The following is a 21889-nucleotide window of genomic DNA, read 5'->3' as shown; positions in this document are numbered from 1 at the left end:
CAGAAAAATGCATTCTACTCCTAAGCTGTGAGCTCTTGAAACAAGAATATAGGAAGCTGCCTTTGACTGGTGATTGGTCCATCCAGTCCAGTACTGCCAGCTCTGATTTGCCACTGCTTCTCAGAGTGACAGTTGAACTTAGCTATAATAGGAACATAGGAAATGCTGCATCAGGCCAATAGCCCTTCCAGTCCAGTTTCCTGTTTTCACAGTGGCCACTCAGATGCTACTGCAGAGGCCACAAGTAGGGCCTGAATGCAGCAGCAAATCTTTCTTTCCATATTCCCCAGAAATTGTTATTCAGAGAGATCCTGCTTCCAACAGTAGAGGTAAAACACAGCAAATAAATTTAAGAAGAGTCAGATGGATCAAACCAGTGGCCCACCTAGTCCAGCATATCACAGAAGCCAACCATGTTTTTGTTTTGACTGGCAAATGCTTTTGTAGCTCCCACCAAGGTACCACCTGTAAGACCCCACTCCGTAGGATATGAAGGGCCAAGGTCATTCTTCCTCCCCTCCAAATATTGTTGGACTACAGCTCCCATCAGCCAAAGCCAGCAGGGCCAGTGATGGGAATTGTAGTCCACCGTGTTGGCTAAACTTGACACAGAGTAAATCATAGATCCATCAGGTCTTGACTGGTGTTGAGGACCCTCAGCTTTGACAGTCTTCGGTCAGAAGCTCAGGTGCTCAGCATTTCTGAAGGACAGGTCCATAGCTGGGTCTAGTCTTTCCGGGCTTAACGCCTCATGCAAAGAAGTTTATCACCACCCACATGCAAGAGGGAAGTGGAACAAGGCTTGTGGGTAGGGATGGTCTGTACTGCCTTTAATTGTTCTGTTTCAGTTTTACTGGCACTTCAATTATTGGTCTAGCTTTTCCTGTGGAGTTTTTGAAAGAATGTACAGAAACTCCACACTTAAAAAGCATGCCTGGGGTACCCACCTTTTGCATAACATAAACATCTCCAAATCATTTCACTATACTTCATATGGTAAAATACCTACTTTCTTTCCATATTTACCAAATATATATGCAATGTGTAAGCACTTTCTGTGTTGCAGAATCCAAAGGATGCGCACACTGACTAGGAGTTGCATTCTGATCTGCAAGCATGTTTGGAAGCATCAGTTTGCGTCGTTCAATAGTATTTGTGGTTCTCTACCTTCTATATGGCCACTGCTCTTCATGTGACCCTTGCGATTTGGGGCAGATCTACTTGACAGGGCACTGCTCACAGTTTGAGTAACAGAGGTATCAGATCATTCTTCCTGGCGAATGAGGAGGCCCCTGCATGTGAGGACCATTTGCCAGGATATCTGAACTCCACTATGGGTTGCTCCAATCCAAGGAAGCTCTATGGCTTTAGAACATTTCCACATGAACGTTGGCAGAATTGGGAATTTGTGCACTCCTTTGTGGCAATGGGACACTTCTATTTTGAAATCCCACATCGTGGGCCAGACACCTGACTTTCTTTGTTTCTTTCCTACTCTTCCCTCTACCCCATTGTTGTTTTTGGTGGAGTGGAGGGAATCATTGCTTTTTTAAAAAAAAAAAAAGATACAGGAGTGATTATTATGATGCTGCAAAAGCTTTAATAGTAAACAGGGAAAGCAAAAGGATACATGTTCCAACAGTAATTTATACAACAAGAACAAGAACAGTGATCAAGCAGAAGGAGAAATAAATTGATGTGCTGTGCTTTGATCCTCTGGCTCTAGTGAGTGCAAGCAAGTTGTAGAAATATATTCTAGCAGGGGTGGCAGACACCCATTCAAGGACAAGTTGTAACCCCTGTCCCCAGGATTCCACAAACACAAACATTTGGACGCTGGAGTTAGGTCACTCTGTGTGCCCCATGTTTGTGTGTCCTTTGTATGTTTGTATCCTGTGTGTGTCAATGAATGTGTCTATGTGTAAGCAGGGGTGTTGCCACAAACACCATGGGCATGGAGCCCTCCCACCCTAAGGTGGGGTTGGACAAGGGTGAATGCAGCCCCCACACTGAAAGAAGCAGCAAGGTTATCCACCACTGTGTTACAGGATGAAAGAGCAGAGAGCAAGAGAGAGATACCTGGGCTTTGTTCTCACAGGTGAAGAACACCTTGAACCTCAGCCAGGTATGCACAACACCTGAAACACTATGGATTCAGGCATGGATTCTTCTTTGTCGTTACAGTTCCTGGTTGTTCAGACCATCATGGCTGAGCTTGGGTTTAGCAGGGGTACTTGCAGATGCTTTGTCTACGTCTTGGTCCACAGATGCTCCCAAGGCGTCCATAGCCCCCTCCGTAACCTAATCCGTAACCTCCGTAACCTCCATAACCTCCAGAAGCACATGGGCTGTAGCCTCCGACTGCCACGGGCTCACAGCTGGCAGACAGGATGGGTCCAGGGATGGTCACAACGACCTGAGGTGGTTGGATCACCACTTCAGATGGTGGGATTTGGTTGAGGCACGAGGGGTGGACTCCAGACAGCACCCCGAGGCTGCTGGCTGAGACTGCGCCACCCCCTCCAAGGCTTCCATAGCCAATGCCCCCATATCCAGAGCCGATACCACACCGTCCGAGACCAATGACAGGTTTTGAGGCGCAAGATGGGATGGCGCAGGATGGGCCACAAGATGGGATGCAGCAAGACATGTTTTGGCACGGGAGGTGAATCTGAAAGGACATGTTGAGAAAGGCCCATATTAAGCAGATGCCCATTTGGGGAATCAAGACATAATTTAGAGTAAGTCTATATATGGCAAACATGGATATTTACTCATTTAAATTATTATTAGTAGATGTCAAAGAGAAAAACAACTACCAGACTTTTAGAAGACACCTGAAGGCAGCCCTGTTTAGGGAAGTTTTTAATGTTTAATAGGTTATTGTATTTTAGTGTTTTGTTGGAAGCCACCCAGAGTGGCTGGGGAAACCCAGCCAGATGGGCGGGGTATAAATAATAAATTATTATTATTAAAGTATTATTATTATTTAATTATAAAACTGAGTTACTCACCTTCCTGCCACCCAAGGTGGTACACTATGAAGACGGATTGTATGGTTCTGGGATTCTTGAACTGACGGATCTCTGGTCAGTGATTTGGGTTGAAAGAAAAGCTGTTTGGAGGTGGGGGCTCAGTTATAAGAACATGAGAAGAGCCTGCTGGATTAGGCCAATGACCCAACTAGTCCAGCATCCTGCCCTCACTTTTTCCACTCAAATGCCTCTGTAGGAAACCAGCAGGGAGCAGCCCTCTCCTCTCTCCTGGTTTCTAGCAACTGGCATCTAGAAGCTTTGCTGCCTCCAACATTGAAGGCAGATCATAGCTACCATGGCTTGTAATCATCAAAAAGCCGTAAAACAGGATTTGTCTAATCCTATTTTAAGGTTATCTAGGTCAGTGGTCACCATTGCCGCTTGTCAGAGTGAGTTCCATAGTTTAACCATGGGCTCCTTCAACAAATACTTTCTTGTACTGAATTGAAATTGTAATCCTTACATTTTTTGCAGGTAGAGATTTTTGCATAGAAGCTAAACCTTCTTGAAAGATCTGCATTGGCTCCCAGTACGTTTCTGAGCACAATTCAAAGTGTTGGTGCTGACCTTTAAAGCCCTTAATGGCCTCGGTCCAGTATACCTGAAGGAGTGTCTCCACCCCGATCGTTCTGCCTGGACACTGAGGTCCAGCTCTGAGGGCCTTCTGGCGGTTCCCTCCCTGCGAGAAGCGAAGTTACAGGGAACCAGGCAGAGGGCCTTCTCAGTGGAGGCGCCTGCCCTGTGGAACGCCCTCCCACCAGATGTCAAGGAAATAAACAACGATCTGTCTTTTAGAAGACATCTGAAGGCAGCCCTGTTTAGGGAAGCTTTTAATGTTTAACAGACCACTGTATTTTAATATTTTGTTGGAATCCACCCAGGGTGGCTGGGGAGACCCAGCCAGATGGGTGTGATAAAAATAATAAATTATTATTATTATTATTACTAAAGCCTCCAAGACCTCAAATCTAACTTGAAATACTCACAAGTGACTATGGGAGGGAGATGGTTAAATGTGTATACAACAAGAAGAATAAGAAGTTCTGATAAACCTGTAACCCTCGAAGCTGCAGTGCTGCTGACAGCTGCTTGTTTTCTCTCTCTAGGAAATGCCACTGGTTAATTCCTTATCTAGAAATATGCTCATGGAATGCAGAGTACAAGCTATGCTTGTCTGAAATCTGCCTAGGGCAGAGTGCTGTGGGAGTGCACTTGGGTGGTCTAGCAATATTGCTTTGAAATAAGGTGGTATTGGCAGATATTTATCCCTAAATTGAGGCCGACGTCTTGTTTTCTTCAACAGCTAGTTTCTGCACGCACGCACACACACCTTCCTTCTTTTCCCAAGGACAACATTAACAATCCCTTGTTCCCCATCAAGTAATTGAGGACTCTATCCTCATCAGGGCATTTGGTTTTGTCCAACACCAACTCTGTGTCTGCTTGAAATTGGTTTTATTTTTGCCTCTGTCACCAAATTTGGTGGTCCTTGGGGAAGAAGAGACAAAATGCTTGAGGCTGATGATGGATCAAGTCACCCCTGATTTTTTGTGTGTATGTGTGGTAATTGTTTTCCACCCCCTAAACAAAGCTCCCAGTATGAACTGCAATAGTACGTATCCAACAGAATTCTACTCAGAGCAGAGCCGTTGAAATTACTGCATCTAAGTTAGTCGTGTTGATTAATTTCTTTTCTTTAGCTCTCCATACTCCTAATATGGTCATTAATTTCAGTCGGACTACTCTGAGCAGAATTAATGTTGTCTACAACCCAGTAGATCTAACGTACAATGAAATAGACAAGAATTGGGGGGGGGGGGGAATGGATGCATTAAAATAAATCACAAGAACAACATCACCTTCCACATATATGTTGCAAGGCAATGCTCGCAATATAATAAATAAGCTAAAAACAGTTTAAAACGGCACAGTAAATAACAACAAGTATATAATAAAAGCAGTAAATTTGGGTAAAGAATAAAATGAGAATTCCCTGGATGCTTAGTTCCAGGTTTAGGGACAGGTACTATTTAGTGAGAAAGCCCCAGCAGAGATTTAAAATCAGAAAACATGAAGCAAAGTAAAGCGTGGAAATAAAGGCTGTTGGAGCTTTAAAATATCCCCTTCTAAGTTCTTTCCCCCCCCCCCCCCCAAAAAAAAAATTCACTTCCCTTAATATAGAAAGAGACCACATGTTTTGTAGGTTTAAAATGCTTTACTTACAAGCCCTTCAAAAGGTCAGAGCCGTGCTTTTCCATACAGCAGCAAAAAAATTGCAGGCAGTGCAAATGAGTTTCAAAAATGGTAAGAGTTTCTAAATTATTTGTATAGAAACACAAAGATGACTTGCTAAAGGCACACCGTTTGAGCTGTGTGCCCAGAGACTTTTCTTCCAAGATGAGGGTGTGTGACCTAGCTAAGCCTGGCAGGGCAGCTTACTCTATGGCCTTAACCCCTTCATGCATTAGAGTTGAGCATGTTGATTATATGAGGCTGGGTTTGACCCACAAAAAGACCCTTGCCTGAAATCCTGGCTAGCCACTGACAGTGCAGATGATATCAAAATAGATGGTCTCACTCAGTATAGGGCAGCTTGCTATGCCCCTAACATTCGGAGAGCCGAAGGTTTCCCCAGCCTGGGTGGACTGCTTTGACCTTCAGAGAACAGAACCCAATTCATAGAACATAGAATGTATCACAGCCACTGATAGAAAGAATGTGAATGGACTCACCTGAATCTTGAGGGTGCTGAAATGAAGAGAAGTAGTGGAGAGCTCAGGGATGCTGTTGAACATGTCATGGTGCCTTTTATATCCTTCCAGAGGAATTCTAATGGGTGTGATACATGATCTGTGCCTGAGGATTTAATTATTTCACAACTAGTTGTTTCCTGAAAATGTTATCTGCATGTTTAATCTTAAACCCCTATGCATTAAATAATGGTACGTTACAAATTATTATGCGGTGGGGATTTTTGTTTTTGCCACCTTTGCTCATTTTAGTTCCACCCTAACCTATTTCTTTCCCTCTATTATACCATGCTTATCTCTCTGTTTTTAAATGATCAAGGTTTGGATGTTCCCGTAAAAGTGCGGCATCCATCCTGGCCTCTGGCAAAAAGGTTACAAGTCAAACTGGCTATGCGGCCCACATCTTCTGGGAACCAAAACCATTGTCCGCATCCTGGATTTGGAGTGTGCATAATTTTTTGCACGACAGCACAAATGGGCTATCTGTTATGTGAAACTCAAGACAAACATCTTTTCTGGGAGTCCATAATGGAACTCTGATGAATCAGATCAAACGCCTAGTTTGTCCAACATCCTGTTTCTCACAGTGACCAACCAGATGTCCATGGGAAGCCCACAAGCAACAGTGTTCTCCCCACTTGTGAACCCCAGAAACTAGCATTCAGGGGCATATTGCCTCCAACCGTGGAGGTAGAATCTAGTCATCATGACCAGTAGACTTAGCTTCCATGGATTTGTCGAACCTCTTTTAAAGCAATCCAGGTTGGCGGCTATCGCTGCCTCCTGTGGAACCAAATTCCCCGTGAGCTGTGTTTCTTGTGTTTTCTCTGTATCTTCCAACATTCATCTTCATTAGATGGCCCTGCTGGATTCTATCATCATGACTTCTGATCCCATTTACATCACAGACTTGTAGAGTTGGAAGGGTCGTCTTGTCCGACCCTCTGCAATGCAGGAAGCTCAACCAAAACATTCATGGCAGATGGCCATCCAACCTCTGCTTAAAAACCTCCAAGGAAGGAGAATCCACAATCTCCTAAGGGAGACCACTGAATGACAGCTTAAAACTTGGCAGGTGCAGACCCAGAAAGAATCCCACCTGTGTCAGGGACTGGGCAGGTGAGGAGGACTAGTGGAGACTGCCACCTCAAGAGGCTTCCAGAGAAGGTCTGAGACAGGTCGAACCTCAGAAGAAGAAAGGAGCTGGGAAATAATGTATGGTGAAGAACAGGAGAAGGGGTAGCAAGTGCACTAGCCTTGAACAGAGACAGGAGTCAGATGTCTTAGAAACAGTACAGCAGCCAAATCACATGCTTTCTCTGGACACTGTGTTAGACCTTACCCTAGAACCCTAGAACCAGGCATTTCCTGCATGTCACAGAGCAGAAAGCCAAACAGAGACAGAGGGATTCCCTTAGTGGCCACCACAGACAGCAGGACGGGTCTGAGAGATAGGAAGTACCTGCTGGGAATGGGGAGCAACAGTTCAAGATTGGGGAAGCACATTCCATGGTCTCCATGTATTTCTGCTGATTTAAATAAAATAACTGAAAGACATTCTCTGCGTCTCTGATTTCACCAGGCAGTTAGCCTAGTGAGCTGTTGATGGCTTCCTCAGAACAACCTGTGAATCAACCAGCCAATTATTGACCTAGTTAACAGATTTCACAATAAAATGTATACATCCATTAATGTACAAGAGAAGATGTACCTATAGGAACATAGGAATCTGTCTGAAACCAAATCAGATCATTGGTCCATCTATCTCAATATTCTCTAGCAGTCTCTCGCCATCGTTTCAGATAGCAGGCATTTCCAGCCCTATCTAGAGATGCTGGGGATTGAACCTGAGACCTTCTGCATGCAAGACACATGCTGTACCACTGGGCAATGGCCCTCTCCTGGATCTACTATGCGTGTGACTAACATTGGATACAATTCTAAGGCTACAGTACCATTTATAATTTACAAGATTTATATTCCACTTTTTTCCAGCATGGACCTCAAAGTGGCTTATGTAGAACCAGTAGCTTATACTCTTTAAACCTCTCCTGAATGCAGAAAGATCCTTAGCTAGAGCTGCACAGCCTCTGTTTGAAGATCTTCAACAAGGGCAAATCCAGCACTCCTCTAGATAGGCGTTCCCAATATCAATCAGCACATATCAAGAAGGTGTTTTGTAACGTTCAAACTGAAATCTACCCATTGGTGTCTTAAACCCACTGGGTTGCGTGCAACTCTAGTTGAAATGACTAACTTAGGTTCATGCATTTCAATGGTTTTATTCTCAGTAGTGATGTAATTAGAGATCTCATCTCACTTTGTTCAGTTTCTGTGATTTAGAGAACTTATCCCACTTCATATTTCTTGAGAAATTCTGGTGGTCTTTCGTCCCAGTGCACTGAGATAGGATTCATAACTGCTATCAGAAGTAATACCCACCTATATAGCAATCACTTGCCAAGTAATTTAAACATTAAAGTCCTTAAATTTAGTACATTCAGTGTGATGGAATGGGTAGAGTGTTAAACTAGTACCTGGGAGACCAGGGTTCAAATCCTTACTTAACCATGAAGCTCACTGGGTGTGAATTTGGGGCCAGCCTCTGCCTCTCAGGCCAAACTATCTTACAGGCCAAACTATCTTACTATCTTAAATGAGAAGGGGGGGAACCATGAGTGCCTTGAGCACCGTGGGGGGAAAGGTGGGATATAAATGCAATAAACAGATAAATGAGTTTCACATTTATGAGCAAACACACCAAGTAGCTATTTAAATGAGAAGGAAAGGAAATGTAATGAGGCAGCCACTGGCAATCTGAATGTCGCTGGAATATATATATATGTTTGTGTGTGTGTGTGTGTGTGTGTGTTGTTGTTGTTGTCATTTAGTCGTGTCCCACTGTTTGTGACCCCCTGGAACAGAGCACGCCAGGCCCTCCTGTCTTCCACTGCCTCCCACAGTTTGGTCAAACTCATGCTAGTGGCTTCAAGAACACTGTCCACCATCTTGTCCTCTGTCGTCCCCTTCTCCTTGTGCCCTCCATCTTTCCCAACATCAGGGTCTTTTCAAGGGAGTCTTCTCTTCTCATGAGGTAGCCAAAGTCTTGGAGCCTCAGCTTCAGGATCTGTCCTTCCAGTGAGCACTCAGGGCTGATTTCCTTCAGAATGGAGAGGTTTGATTTTCTTGCAGTCCATGGGACTCTCAAGAGTCTCCTCCAGCACCAGAATTCAAAAGCATCCATTCTTCGGCGATCAGCCTTTTTGATGGTCCAGCTCCCACTTTCATACATCACTACTGGAAAAACCAGAGAGAATTCTTGTGTGTGCCTAGAGGGGTGAGAACAGCCAAGTGATTCAGAGGGATAAAGGGAGCCTACCATAGCCGATTTGACATTAGAATATTTACATAATTTTTGGAGGAAAGTATGGTCCAGGGCTCTGGAATCTCACAAATACTCTTTCAATGTTCAATCACTTCATTGAGGGCATGAAACAGCGAATCATGCAATAGTTCCTAAGTGATTTCATAAAGGGGGAATTTTGTATGCATCCCTAACTTGGAGTAGAACTTGGCTGAATGAAATTTAAAAAGGACCCCTGACCATTAGGTCCAGTCATGGCTGACTCTGGGGTTGCAGTGCTCATCTTGCTTTATTGGCCGAGGGAGCCGGCGTACAGCTTCTGGGTCATGTGGCCAGTATGACTAAGCCACTTCTGGCGAACCAGAGCAGTGCACAGAAATGCCGTTCACCTTCCCGCCAGAGTGGTACCTATTTATCTACTTGCACTTTGACGTGCTTTCGAACTGCTAGGTTGGCAGGAGCAGGGACCGAGCAACGGGAGCTCACCCCATTTTGGGGATTCGAACCGCTGACCTTCTGATCAGCAAGTCCTAGGCTCTGTGGTTTAACCCACAGTGCCTCCCGCGTCCCTGAATGAAACTTAGTTTGCTTCAATCATCTGTCAGGGATTCTTTAGCTATGATTCCTGCAATGCATGGGGTTGAATTAGATGCTGACACGTTGGGTTCCTTCCAACTCTATCATTCTACGATTGTGACCCATAATCCAATCCATTCTGTTAAGCTTGATTGCTATTATGGATTATTTCAGGTATCTTCTCCATTTGGGAATATAGGATGCAGCCTTATATTGAGCCAGAACATTGCTCCATTCAGCTCAGTATTAACCAGCACTGACTGGTAGTGGCTCCTCAGTGTTCCACCCATACCTGAAGATGCTAGAGATTTATCCTGAGCTACGTCCCGTCCTCATTGTTCACTTAACACGCTGCCAGGATTCTTCAGAGGAAGCCATGTGCAACTGGGGTTGTAGTCAGCTTAATTCTACTCAGAGTTGACTCACTGACATTGATGGATTAGTTAGTGATGCCTCTTAATTTAAGAACATAAATGCTGGATGAGGCCAATGACCCATCTAGTCCAACATCCTGTTCTCACAGTGGCCACCCAAATGCCTCTGGGAAATTGTCAAGCAGAACCCAAGTACAAGAGCCACTCTCCCCTCTGATGGCTTTGGACAACTGATATTCAGAAGCGTTACTGCCTCCCACCCAATTTTAATGGGTCTGTTCTGGGTGTCACTAATGTTGGACACTACCCATTAGATCTAACTGTGCCCTCCATGGTGGCAGAGAATGTGACAACGCTTCTGGTCTTTGAAAGGTGCTGAAGGTTCCCAGCTGAACTTCCACCTAGGCCTTGACGAAACCATACTTATTCAGCATGTATTAGTTTTAGGCCAGGGTAGACAACCTGTGGTCCTCTGGGTGTTGCAGGACCCAATCTCTCCTCCTACATGACAATTGGCTATGCTGTCTGGGACTGGTGGGAGCTGGGTCCCAAAAACATCTGGAGGTCCACAGATTGCTCACCACTGCTATATAGTAACAGATGTTCTGGCGTAGGGTCAAGCTGGATCCCAGTAAACCCTGGGTTTAGAAATGCAGGTCCATCCATGATAGCATTAGATGAGGTATTGAATATCTGCCCGAATGATCAACAGATCCCTTCAAGTTTAAAGCCCTTGGATTTCAAGGTCAAAATTGCTACATGCAAAATAAAAAAATGAATGTAGAGCTCAATTTTGGATTCATCCCTCCTCATTCCTGCAAATTCTGAATCTCTGTGAATATTCATTTCATCTGTACAATGTATTTAGCATGTGATGTAGTGACTAGAGTGTTGGACCTAGCAGAGGTAAAGGTAAAGGGACCCCTGACCATTAGGTCCAGTTGTGGCCGACTCTGGAGTTGTGCGCTCATCTCACTTTATTGGCCGAGGGAGCCGGCGTACAGCTTCCGGGTCATGTGGCCACCATGACTAAGCCGCTTCTGGTGAACCAGAGCAGCACACGGAAACATCGTTTACCTTCCCACCGGAGCGGTACCTATTTATCTACTTGCACTTTGACATGCTTTCGAACTGCTAGGTGGGCAGGAGCAGGGACCGAGCAACGGGAGCTCACCCAAAGTTCAAATCCTCACTCATTGGGTGATCTTAGGCCAGCCATTGCCTCTCAGCTTAACCTACTTCTCAGGGTTGTTGTGGGCATTGAATGAGGAGGGGGAGAGCCACACATGCCGCCTTGAGCTTCTTGGAGGAAGGTGGCATAAAAATGCAATAAATAAATGAAGAGAGATCTAAATTAAAATCTTATTTTTGAATATTTGATAAATGCATTGAATGCAAAACTCTGGTTTGAACACCCGCTTTGCTTCTGGCTCATAATGTATTTGCTGAATAGATAGTTTCACCAGTGTGTGTTTCCTGTTTACGACAGGATTTAAACGATGGGAAAGGGGACAATAGAACATGAAATTAAAGGAAGTTTAAAATATGTGAACCTGATGAACAACTAATAGCAGAAAATTATTCAATTAGCACGGGGGGGAAATCAAGATACAGATAGCAAAACAAGCCAAAAAGTAATTAAATCCTTGGGCAGAAATGTTGTCACCTATCATTAACCTGTCACAGAACGGTTATAAAAGCGCTCCATCTTTTTCCATTTCTTCAGCAACAGCTCACCACAAGACACTCGTTCCTTCTCTTCGGTCGACTAGGTAAGTCCATATTTTGCTCACTCTCATTCCATCTTTAGCTTGGTGTGTTTGCGTTTATAGCAGAAGTCTTCTTCTTCTTCTTCTTCTTCTTCTTCTTCTTCTTCTTCTTCTTCTTCTTCTTCTTCTTCTTCTTCTTCTTCTTTGGCAATCCCTCTTAGCCGAGTAAGATTGTCTTTCATAAATACGGTTTTAACAATGAGTCTGTAAGTGACTGTGGAGGCCAATTCTGGATCCACACATCCTTCCACAGTGGGGCCATTGGTTTCTGGGAAACTTGGGCCCTCCAATTGTTGGCCACACTAGCTGGGGTGGATGGGAGCTGGAGCCCAACCACCTCTGGAGGTCCACAGGATTTACACCTCTGTAAGCACATTTAATATGTGGTCCCTGTTTGGTTTGGATGTATGTCTAGGGCAGCAGTGAGGATCCTGTGGCCCTCCAATAGTTCCTGGACATTTGTTCCCATGACATTTGGCCAGGCTGGCTGGGGTTGATGGGAGCTGGAGCACAGCAACACTTGGATGGCCACTGGTTGCCCAATCCTGGTGCCTCATTGCCAGCTAAACAGAAACCTTTGTGGGTCTTCTTCTATGCTGGTAATGCGCTTTTCTTAGGATTCTTTACTTGCCTCCCATATTCCCCGGCATAATTCTTCTTGTTCAGTAAATGTGCGGCAGATACTGGCTGAGAGCGTTGGGTCATACTAATATTTTAATAAGAGAATTTCATTTATAAAAAGATAGAGTGAGAGAGAAAAAAGAATAGAAGGGGGAAAGTGATTGAGAATGAAAAGATAAAATTCTGTTTTTATTACCATACAGTTGTGTATATTCTTGTTATCCTAATACACATATAATTGTCAATAACCTAATATATTCTGTGTAAACTCATTCCAAATATCATTGTATTTATCCAAAGAAAGTCTGAGTCTATAAGCTGTCCATCTATATTTTGCCATATGTTACCATGTTCTCAAGCCATTGATTAAGGAGAATCGTAGCTCTATTCTTCCAATTCATCAGTATCAGTCTCTCGCCACCATTAGGTCACGCAGAATCCATTTTCGCTGTCCTGTTGTCAATTTCCATACAATGGGTATATAGTTCATGAGCATATTCACCTCTGAAAACCTTAAATTTTCCCATAGTGTCTTGTTTGTGTAGTCTAACATGTTCTCCCAGAACTTAGTAAGTGTGGGACACAGTAAAAGCATGTGTTTCAATAAAGCATTGTCCATATTATATCTCCAACCAAGAGCTACATTAGATAGTCCTTTCTTATACAAGAGAAGGTTGGGTAGCAAAAGAACATGGGGTGTAGACCCACAACATTCAAGTCAGGCCCAGTTCAAATTGTCCCAGCCCCCTGGACCATTCTCCATCAATTAACAAGAAAAAAAGGTGTTCAAAAATTATCAATGGTGAATGATGGGCAGGGGGAGGTAAAATTCTAAAACATGGGAAGGATGGTTTTTGTTGTTGCACTTCCTTTGTTTTCAAGGTGGTCAAAGGGTGAGTGTACTTTCTTCCATTCTACAAACGATCTCTCTGTAGGGTCTGTGCTCTGCAGCTTCTCTATTTCATGAATTCTGTTTGGCACACTCAGCTGGGGTTTACTGTAAACCAGTGGCCCAACATCTCCTAAAAAGGGCCACCAGTTCATCATCCATGTTGGAGATGCTGTTTCGTGAAGCCCAGTGGTGGAACACAAGTCCTGTCTCCATATAAAGCACTGTTGGGCGAAGCTGATGGCCATTGACTACATCTTCTATCATCACCCCTGGTCATTGGCCCTACTGGATGGGAGCAATGGGAGCTGGACTCCAGTAACAGCTAGAGAGGGCTATATTGTACTCCTGGTACAATACACAGCAACTGTTGCCCCTTGAACTGTGTGAAGGTTTTCCCTAGATAAACTCACATTCCCTTTCTAAGGAAAAAGAAAACTTCTGTCTGCCAAGATTTCAGAGTTTCAGTCTATATTCTTGTTATTTTTTAATAGCATTTTAACACTTTTCATTATTTTATACATAAATTGCATTGTGACGATGGTTTAGAAGGTGATTATTACTATTCTTAGTATTGCTTCACTTTATTACTTGCCCTTCATCCTATAATCCATGGTGGTTTACAACAATTTAAAATGCAACATTAGAAAGCTATTGGGGGGGGGGGGACTCTTACAATTAGAAAAAAACTACTTCCAGAAAAAAAGCATCTAAAAAAAATTAGCATCCAACAAAAGTAGCAAATGCTCAGACAATTGTTTATATTATATTTATATGTCCTATTAATAAATAGATGATGATTGTAATAAACCCACCACCACCACCAAGCTCCTCTGATTTTAACAGCTGCATAGTGGCTAGAAATTTCTTTCAGCTCTTGCTGCTTCACCTGGCAGAAATATTAAAAGGGCAAGCTCCACTTATAAACTTGCAAACTTATCATAGGCAAGCTTTTAAAACAGCTTCCCCCTTAAGTGGTATTTAGGCAAAACTCTAATTAAACTTGCAAGAATGTGAAAACACTGGGTTTTTGTTTTTCAAAGTGAGGACTTAAGGCAATTGTGGGCAACCTGTCACTCTCGAGATATTGTTGGAGTGCAACTCCTATTAGCCCCCAGCCAGCAGGTCAGTTGTCAGGGATGATAGGAGATGCAGCCAAGAAACACTGGGAAAGATTGCCACTCTTTACTAGACACTGACTGTTCCCCTCTCTTGACATTTTTCTATTTAAGGGACTACCTCAAATAGGGCTTAGAATTAGTCAGGGCAGCAACCACTGAGAAACAGGCATGCTGGGCCTCTTTGGGCTTAGGGTCCAGATGTTGCTACAGAAGAAGGTCCAAACAATCAGGGATGCAAGGAAGGGTCTTTGTATATGATCTTAAGCAACAAGGCAGTCCATTCATGAGAAAGTGGATGTTTAAGGATGCAGTGGTACCTTGGGTTACAGACGCTTCAGGTTACAGACGCTTCAGGTTACAGACTCCGCTAACCCAGAAATAGCACCTCGGGTTAAGAACTTTGCTTCAGGATGAGAACAGAAATTGTGCAGCGGCAGCAGGAGGCCCCATTAGCTAAAGTGGTGATTCAGGTTAAGAACAGTTTCAGGTTAAGAACAGACTTCCAGAACGAATTAAGTTCTTAACCCGAGGTGTTGAACGAAATGGTCCTTAATCCATTTCGTTCAACAATTTTGCAGAGCCCAACAGCCCCACCTGGTGGGAAGGAGTGGTACTGTTTGGGGTGGCATCACTGAAACACTGGTTTTTCTCCCTATATACATAATAATGTAACAAGTCATCTGGGTCTGCATAGAGGTGGGAGTTTGGCAAGCTATTTAAGGGGGGCTGGAGAGTGGCACAAGCAGGGCCAGAACCCCTAGTTGTTATTTTCCCCAAATTAGCCTAAGTCTTCCCTAATGTTTGTGTCTTTCCCCCTAGACTCATCCCCAGAACTCAACATGTCCTGTTGCATCCCATCTTGTGGACCTTCTTGCGCCATCCCATCCTGCGCCTCTACTCCAGTAGTTGGCCTTGGACCGTGTGGGCCTACCTCTGGCATCGGCGGTGGCCTCATTGGCGGCGGCATCATCGGTGGTGGTGGTGTGTCAGCAAGCAGTCTCGGCATCTATCCTGGTGCCCAGGTTGGATGCACCACCCAGATCCCACCATCCGAAGTGGTGATCCAGCCACCTCAATATGTTGTGACCATCCCTGGGCCCATCCTCTCTGCCAGCTGTGAACCCTTAGCCGTGGGAGGCTACAGCCCATGTGCTTCTGGAGGGGGCTATGGAGGTTACGGAGGTTATGGATTAGGTTACGGAGGGGGCTATGGACGCCTTGGGAGCATCTGTGGACCAAAACGTAGACAAAGCATCTGCAAGTACCCCTGCTAAACCCAAGCTCAGCCATGATGGTCTGAACAACCAGGAACTGTCAAGACAAAGAACAATCCATAGCGTTTCAGATATTGTACATACCTGGAATTCTGGCTGAAGTTCAAGGTGTTCTTCACCTGTGAGAACCAAGCCCAGGTATCTGTCTCTTGCTCTCTGCTGTTTCATCCTGTAACACAGTGGTGGCTAACCTTGCTGCTTCTTTCAGTGTGGGGGCTGCATTCACCCTTGTCCAACCCCACCTTAGGGTGGGAGGGCTCCATGCACATGGTGTTTGTGGCAACACCTCTGCTTACACATAGACACATTCATTGACACACATAGGATACAAACATACAAAGGACACACAAACATGGGGCACACAGAGGGACAGTGTTCAGTCTCCTTTAAAACATGTTTGTGTTTGCTGTCACCACCAAAATTTGTGGAATCCTGGGGACAGGGGTTACAACTTGTCCTTGAATGGGTGTCTGCCACCCCTGCTAGAATATGTTTGTACAACTTGCTTGCACTCGCTAGAGCCAGAGGATCAAAGCACAGCGCATCAATTTATTTCTCCTTCTGCTTGATCACTGTTCTTGTTCTTGTTGTATAAATTACTGTTGGAACATGTATCCTTTTGATTTCCCTATTTACTATTAAAGCTTTTGCAGCATCATAATAATCACTCCTGTATCTTTTTTTTAAAAAAGCAACGATTCCCTCCACTCCACCAAAAACAACAATGGGGTAGAGGGAAGAGTAGGAAAGAAACAAAGAAAGTCAGGTGTCTGGTCCACGATGTGGGATTTTGAAATAGAAGTGTCCCATTGCCACAAAGGAGTGAAAAAATACCCAATTCTGCCAACGTTCATGTGGAAATGTTCTAAAGCCTTAGAGCTTCCTTGGATTGGAGCAACCCATAGTGGAGTTCAGAAATCCTGGCAAATTGTCTACACATGCAGGGGCCTCCTCATTCACCAGGAAGAATGATCTGATGCCTCTGTTACTCAAACTCCCAACAGTGTCCTGTCAAGTAGATCTGCCCCAAATGACAAAGCTCACAAGAAGAGCAGTGGCCATATAGAAGGTAAAGGTAAAGGTACCCCTGCCTGTACGGGCCAGTCTTGCCAGACTCTAGGGTTGTGCGCTCATCTCAGTCTAGAGGCCAGGAGCCAGCGCTGTCCGCAGACACTTCCGGGTCATGTGGCCAGCGTGACATACTGCATCTGGCGAGCCAGCGCAGCACACGGAATGCTGTTTACCTTCCTGCTAGTAAGCGATTCCTATTTATCTACTTGTACCCGGGGGTGCTTTTGAACTGCTGGGTTGGCAGGCGCTGGGACCGAACGATGGGAGCACACCCCGCCGCAGAGTTTTGAACCGCCGACCATGCGATCGGCAAGTCCTAGGCGCTGAGGTTTTACCCACAGCGCCACCCGCGTCCCCTATATAGAAGGTAGAGAACCACAAATACTATTGACCGACCCAATCTGATGCTTCCAAACATGCTTGCAGATCAGAATGCAACTGCTAGTCAGTGTGCGCATCCTTTGGATTCTGCAACACAGAAAGTGTTCACAAAGTGCATGTATTTTGGTAAATATGGAAAGAAAGTAGGTATTTTTCCATATGAAGTATAGTGGAATGATTTGGAAATGTTTATGTTATGTAAAAGGTGGGTACCCTAGTCAGTGTGGTGTAGTGGTTAAGAGCGGTGGACTTGTAATCTGGTGAACTGGGTTCGCTTCCCCGCTCCTCCACATGCAGCTGCTGGGTGACCTTGGGCCAGTCACACTTCTCTGAAGTCTCAGCCTCACTCACCTCACAGAGTGTTTGTTGTGGAGGAGGAAGGGAAAGGAGAATGAGACTCCCTTGGGTAGTGGTAAAGTGGGATATCAAATCCAAACTCTTCTTCTTCATCATGCTTTTTAAGTGTGGAGTTTCTGTACATTCTTTCATAAACTCCAGGGGAAAAGCTATACCAATAATTGGAGTGGCAGTAAAACAGGACAAGAAAAGGCAGTACAGACCATCCCTACCCACGAGCCTTGTTCCACTTCCCTCTTGCATGTGGGTGGTGATAAACCTCTTTGCATGAGGCGTGGCACTCACCCACTGAAGACAGCAAACAGAAGGAATTATAATGATAGTTAAACTGGGAAATTCAACCCCATGAGTAGCATTGATGGCCACCAGCCTGATGGCTTTAAAAGAAGGTTAGATGGCTAATAGGCATGACCAGTATGATCTGCATCCATTGGAGGCCGTGTGGATTCATAGAACCAAAGAACTGTAGAGTTGGAAGGGACCCTGAAGACATCTAGCCCAGCTCTCTGAAAAGCAGGAATGTGCAGCTGTCCCATAAGGGGATCGAACCTGCAACTCACCAGCTCCATGCTCTAACCAGCTGAGCTATCCAAGTGGTCAGCAATAGTGAGAGAGGAGAGTGCTGTTGAGCTCAGATGTTGTTTGCAGCTCTCCCATTGAGACATCTGGAGGCTACAGTCCATGTGCTTCTGGATATTCTGGCTACGGAGTGGTGTCTTATGGAGGGTACCTTGGTGGGAGCGACAAAAGCATTTGCCAGCCAAAACAGGTTCAGTATATGCGGTCTCTTTGTTAAGCCTAGAAAGACTAGACCCAGCTATGTTTTGACAATCATGATATGAACACCTGATGGAGCTTACGGACCTGTCCTTCAGAAATGCTGAGCACCTGACTGAAGACTGTCAAAGCTGAGGGTCCTCAACACCATTGAAGATGGATCTATGATTTACTCTATGTCAAATTTAGCCAACACGGTGGACTACAATTCCCATCACTGGCCCTGCTGGCTTTGACTGATGGGAGCTGTAGTCCAACAATATTTGGAGGGGAGGAAAAATGACCTTGGCCATTCATATCCTATACTTCCCCTGCCCTGTATGTTTGCTTTTCTTTAACCACTTACACCTGTGCAATTATCTTGATAACACTACAAGACCTTGTGTACTTTTTGCAAGAATTTCCTTGTTCCTCTGCATGTTCAAGGAATGGTGGACTACTGAGACATTCATACTCGTTGGTTTTGGTGCATTGACATTTCATTCAGCTGGACCTCTTGTCTTCATTCTTCCTCCCCTCCAATAAACCTTTCCTTGCATCAGAATCCCTGCATCTGGGCTTGTTCTCAGGGGTGGGGTGGAGGCACAGCCTAGTGGTAGAACATCTGCTTTGCATGCAGAATGTCCTGACTTCAATTCCTGTCATCTCTAGTGAAGGCTGGGAAAGGTTTGTGGCTAAAACCCTGGAAGGTTGCTTCCCGTCACTGTAGACAGTACCAAGCAGGATAGACAAAGGATCTGTAACCTGAAGCATCTGTAACCCGAGGTACCAATGTAAATGAGTAAATATCCATATTTGCCATATACAGACCTACTCGGAAACATCTTGATTCCACAACTTGGCACCTGCATAAAATGAGACTTTCATAACATTTGGGTATCTGGCAGGTGGTGGTGGGGAACTGTGAGAATGGGATGCTGGACTAGATGGGCCATTTTGCCTGATCCAAAAGGTTCTTCCTAGGTTCTGATGATGGAACTGGTGAAAGAGGCCAGTGATCAAGAGAGTCAGAAGAAACACGTCATGGCCTTGTCATATCAGACACCTCTTGTCAGGCAGTTCTTAAAGAGCAGCCTCTGCTGGCCCTCCTGCCATTAGGGAGTCTCCTCCAGGAGAAACACCTGAGAGTCTATGTCAGATACTGAGCCAGCACTTCCATTGCCAAGGATACGGAGGCACCAGAACGGGCATGAACAAGCCTTACAGGCCCAGGGCACTCACAGAAATTCTGGTTGGCTTGCCCAGAGTAGAAATGCCTGTTGTTTGCCATGCTAAGGCTTGTGGCTGCCCCGCCCTTCCTTAGGCAGAGGTAGGGAGAGTGGATCTTGGTGAGTCAACATCTCAGCTCCCTTTTTGCCTCCCAATTCACCTGCAGCACCTTTAGTTCTGGTCTTGCTTGGGCACCGCTCATATTTATGGATTAAAGAATTTGGCAGAAACAGAAACCTGAGTTCAACTTCCTCAGCATATAGTGAGAGCCAAATCACTGAATTAGATAATTGCATTGGGGAGAGAGGTTGCCCATCGAGTCTTTTAGCTCATATCATGTAGTCATAGAATCATAGAATTGTAGATTTGGAAGAGACCCCACGGATCAACTTGTCCAATTCCTTGCAATGTAGGAATCACGGCTAAAGACAGATGGTCATCCAAGCTCTGAAAACCTCCAGTAAAGGCTAGTCCACCACCTTCCAAGGTAGCCTCTTCTACTGATAAACAGCCCTTACCATCAGACAGTCCTTACTAACATTTAGTTCATAGGTAGGCAAACTAAGGCCCAGGGGCCGGATCTGGCACAATTGTCTACTAAATCCGGCCCGCAGATGGTCCGGGAATCTGGCGGCTCCCTCATTGCGAGAGCAAAGCTACAAGGAACCAGGCAGAGGGCCTTCTCGGTGGTGGCGCCCGCCCTGTGGAACGCCCTCCCACCAGATGTCAAAGTGATAATTCAGACATTCAGAAGACATCTTAGTTCAGGGAAGTTTTTAATGTGTGACATTTTAGTGTATTTTTGGTCTCTGTGGAAGCCACCCAGAGTGGCTGGGGAAACCCAGCCAGATGGGTGGGGTACAAATAATAAATTATTATTATTATTATTATTATTATTATTATTATTATTATTATTATCATCATCATCATCATCATCATCATCATCATCATCATCAGCTTGCTTTTACATGAGTAGAATGTGTGCTTTTATTTAAAATGCATCTCTGGGTTATTTGTGGGGCATAGGAATTCGTTCATTTCCACCCCCTTCAAAATATAGTCTGGCCCCCCACAAGGTCTGAGGGACAGTGGACCGGCCCCCTGCTGAAAAGTTTGCTGAACCCTGAGTGAGATTTGCTTATGTGTGGGAGTGTGTGAGGGTGTGGATTTTTGGATCAGGTTCATATCACTGTTATAAAACTACCAAGGAGAATTATTTTGACACAAGTTCTCCTAGCGTTCAATATTTGCCAGATAAGGAATTTCCCTGCCAGTCAGGGAGTAAACCTGAAGCTTGCAGCCAAGTGAATACAGAAGCAAAGTGGCTAGTAAACCAGATCTTTATTTTAAAATAGTATTGCAAGGGGGTCTCTGCTCACAACAGCAAGGGGAGGAGAAAAGACCCTGAATAAAAAGACGGTTTTACCTTTTATACCTTCAGATTTGCAGCAGTTCCCTGGTTAGGGTGTCCTCCCAAAAATGTCAGACATGTGTCATCATCGGGTGAAACAAACAGGTAGGGTCATTTACAAGGTGCAGGTCTTATCAGTACATTCCTGGTGTCAGGCACTTTCTAGTGACAAGACAAGACAAGTTAATTGAATTCAGGACAATCCTTTTGGCATGTTGAGCAAGATTTATTCTTTGATATAATTCCACATTTGCACAGATGCATACATATATTTGTTTCCTTTCAGAGTGGAAAGGAAGAATTTGCATTAGATACTTCCAGTTGATTGTGAGAGTTCCCTGGATTATGTGCAAGGAGGGATGTTCCAGATATCTCCCAGGGCTGTATTCGGAAGCTTGGTCTTCCATGTGTGGCCAAGTGAAAATAAAATCTTTATTGAACTGCTTTTTAGCAAGTGAGGATGTGTTTCTCCTTTAGAAACTGTGCACAGTGGTACCTCTAGTTGCATTCACCTCTGGTTAGGTATCCTTCAGGATATGTACATGACAAACCAGGAAGTATTTTTCTGGGTTTCACTGTGCGCGCATGCACAGAAGTGACAGCTCAGGTTGCGAATTCCTTGGGATGCGGTTGGAGCTGCAGAACGGATCGCGTTTGCAACTGGAGGTACAACTGTATATAGAAAGCTTCCTTCCCTAACAGGTGTTCCAAATTATTTGTTGCTGTCTGTCACCCCCCCCCCCCTTATTTCCTGGGTTATGAAGGCACCCTAAAGACGTTAAAGCAAAGATTATGGGATAATACACACAGTGACTTGCTATCTCGATCACACGCAGTCTGTAGTCCGTTGGCAGTAGGAGTACAATAAGCATGTCTTTAAGTTAACACCTTACATTAAAAACCTAACAGT

The 21889-nt window shown here is 44.7% G+C and overlaps 2 protein-coding genes across 2 annotated transcripts in view; both read right to left on the bottom strand.

The window, feature by feature from the left end:
- The window catches only part of LOC309358653 (T-lymphocyte surface antigen Ly-9-like), a 261266-nt gene that overhangs the window by 181883 nt on the left and 57494 nt on the right, over nucleotides 1-21889 (bottom strand). The gene's annotated exons all lie outside the window — the stretch shown is intronic.
- LOC309359222 (uncharacterized protein) lies at nucleotides 1578-5879 on the bottom strand. Its single transcript, XM_081892689.1, has 2 exons — nucleotides 5768-5879; nucleotides 1578-2671 (listed from the first exon to the last, which is right to left on the bottom strand). Exons 1-2 carry the CDS (start codon nucleotides 5828-5830, stop codon nucleotides 2222-2224), a joined length of 513 nt encoding a protein of 170 aa, XP_081748815.1. The 5' UTR covers nucleotides 5831-5879; the 3' UTR covers nucleotides 1578-2221.

This window comes from Podarcis melisellensis (assembly GCF_964234715.1).
Source record: "Podarcis melisellensis genome assembly, chromosome: 16".
Classification (NCBI taxonomy): domain Eukaryota; kingdom Metazoa; phylum Chordata; class Lepidosauria; order Squamata; family Lacertidae; genus Podarcis; species Podarcis melisellensis.
Note: the sequence above shows the minus strand (reverse complement) of the source record. Positions and strands in the feature narration are given on the sequence as shown.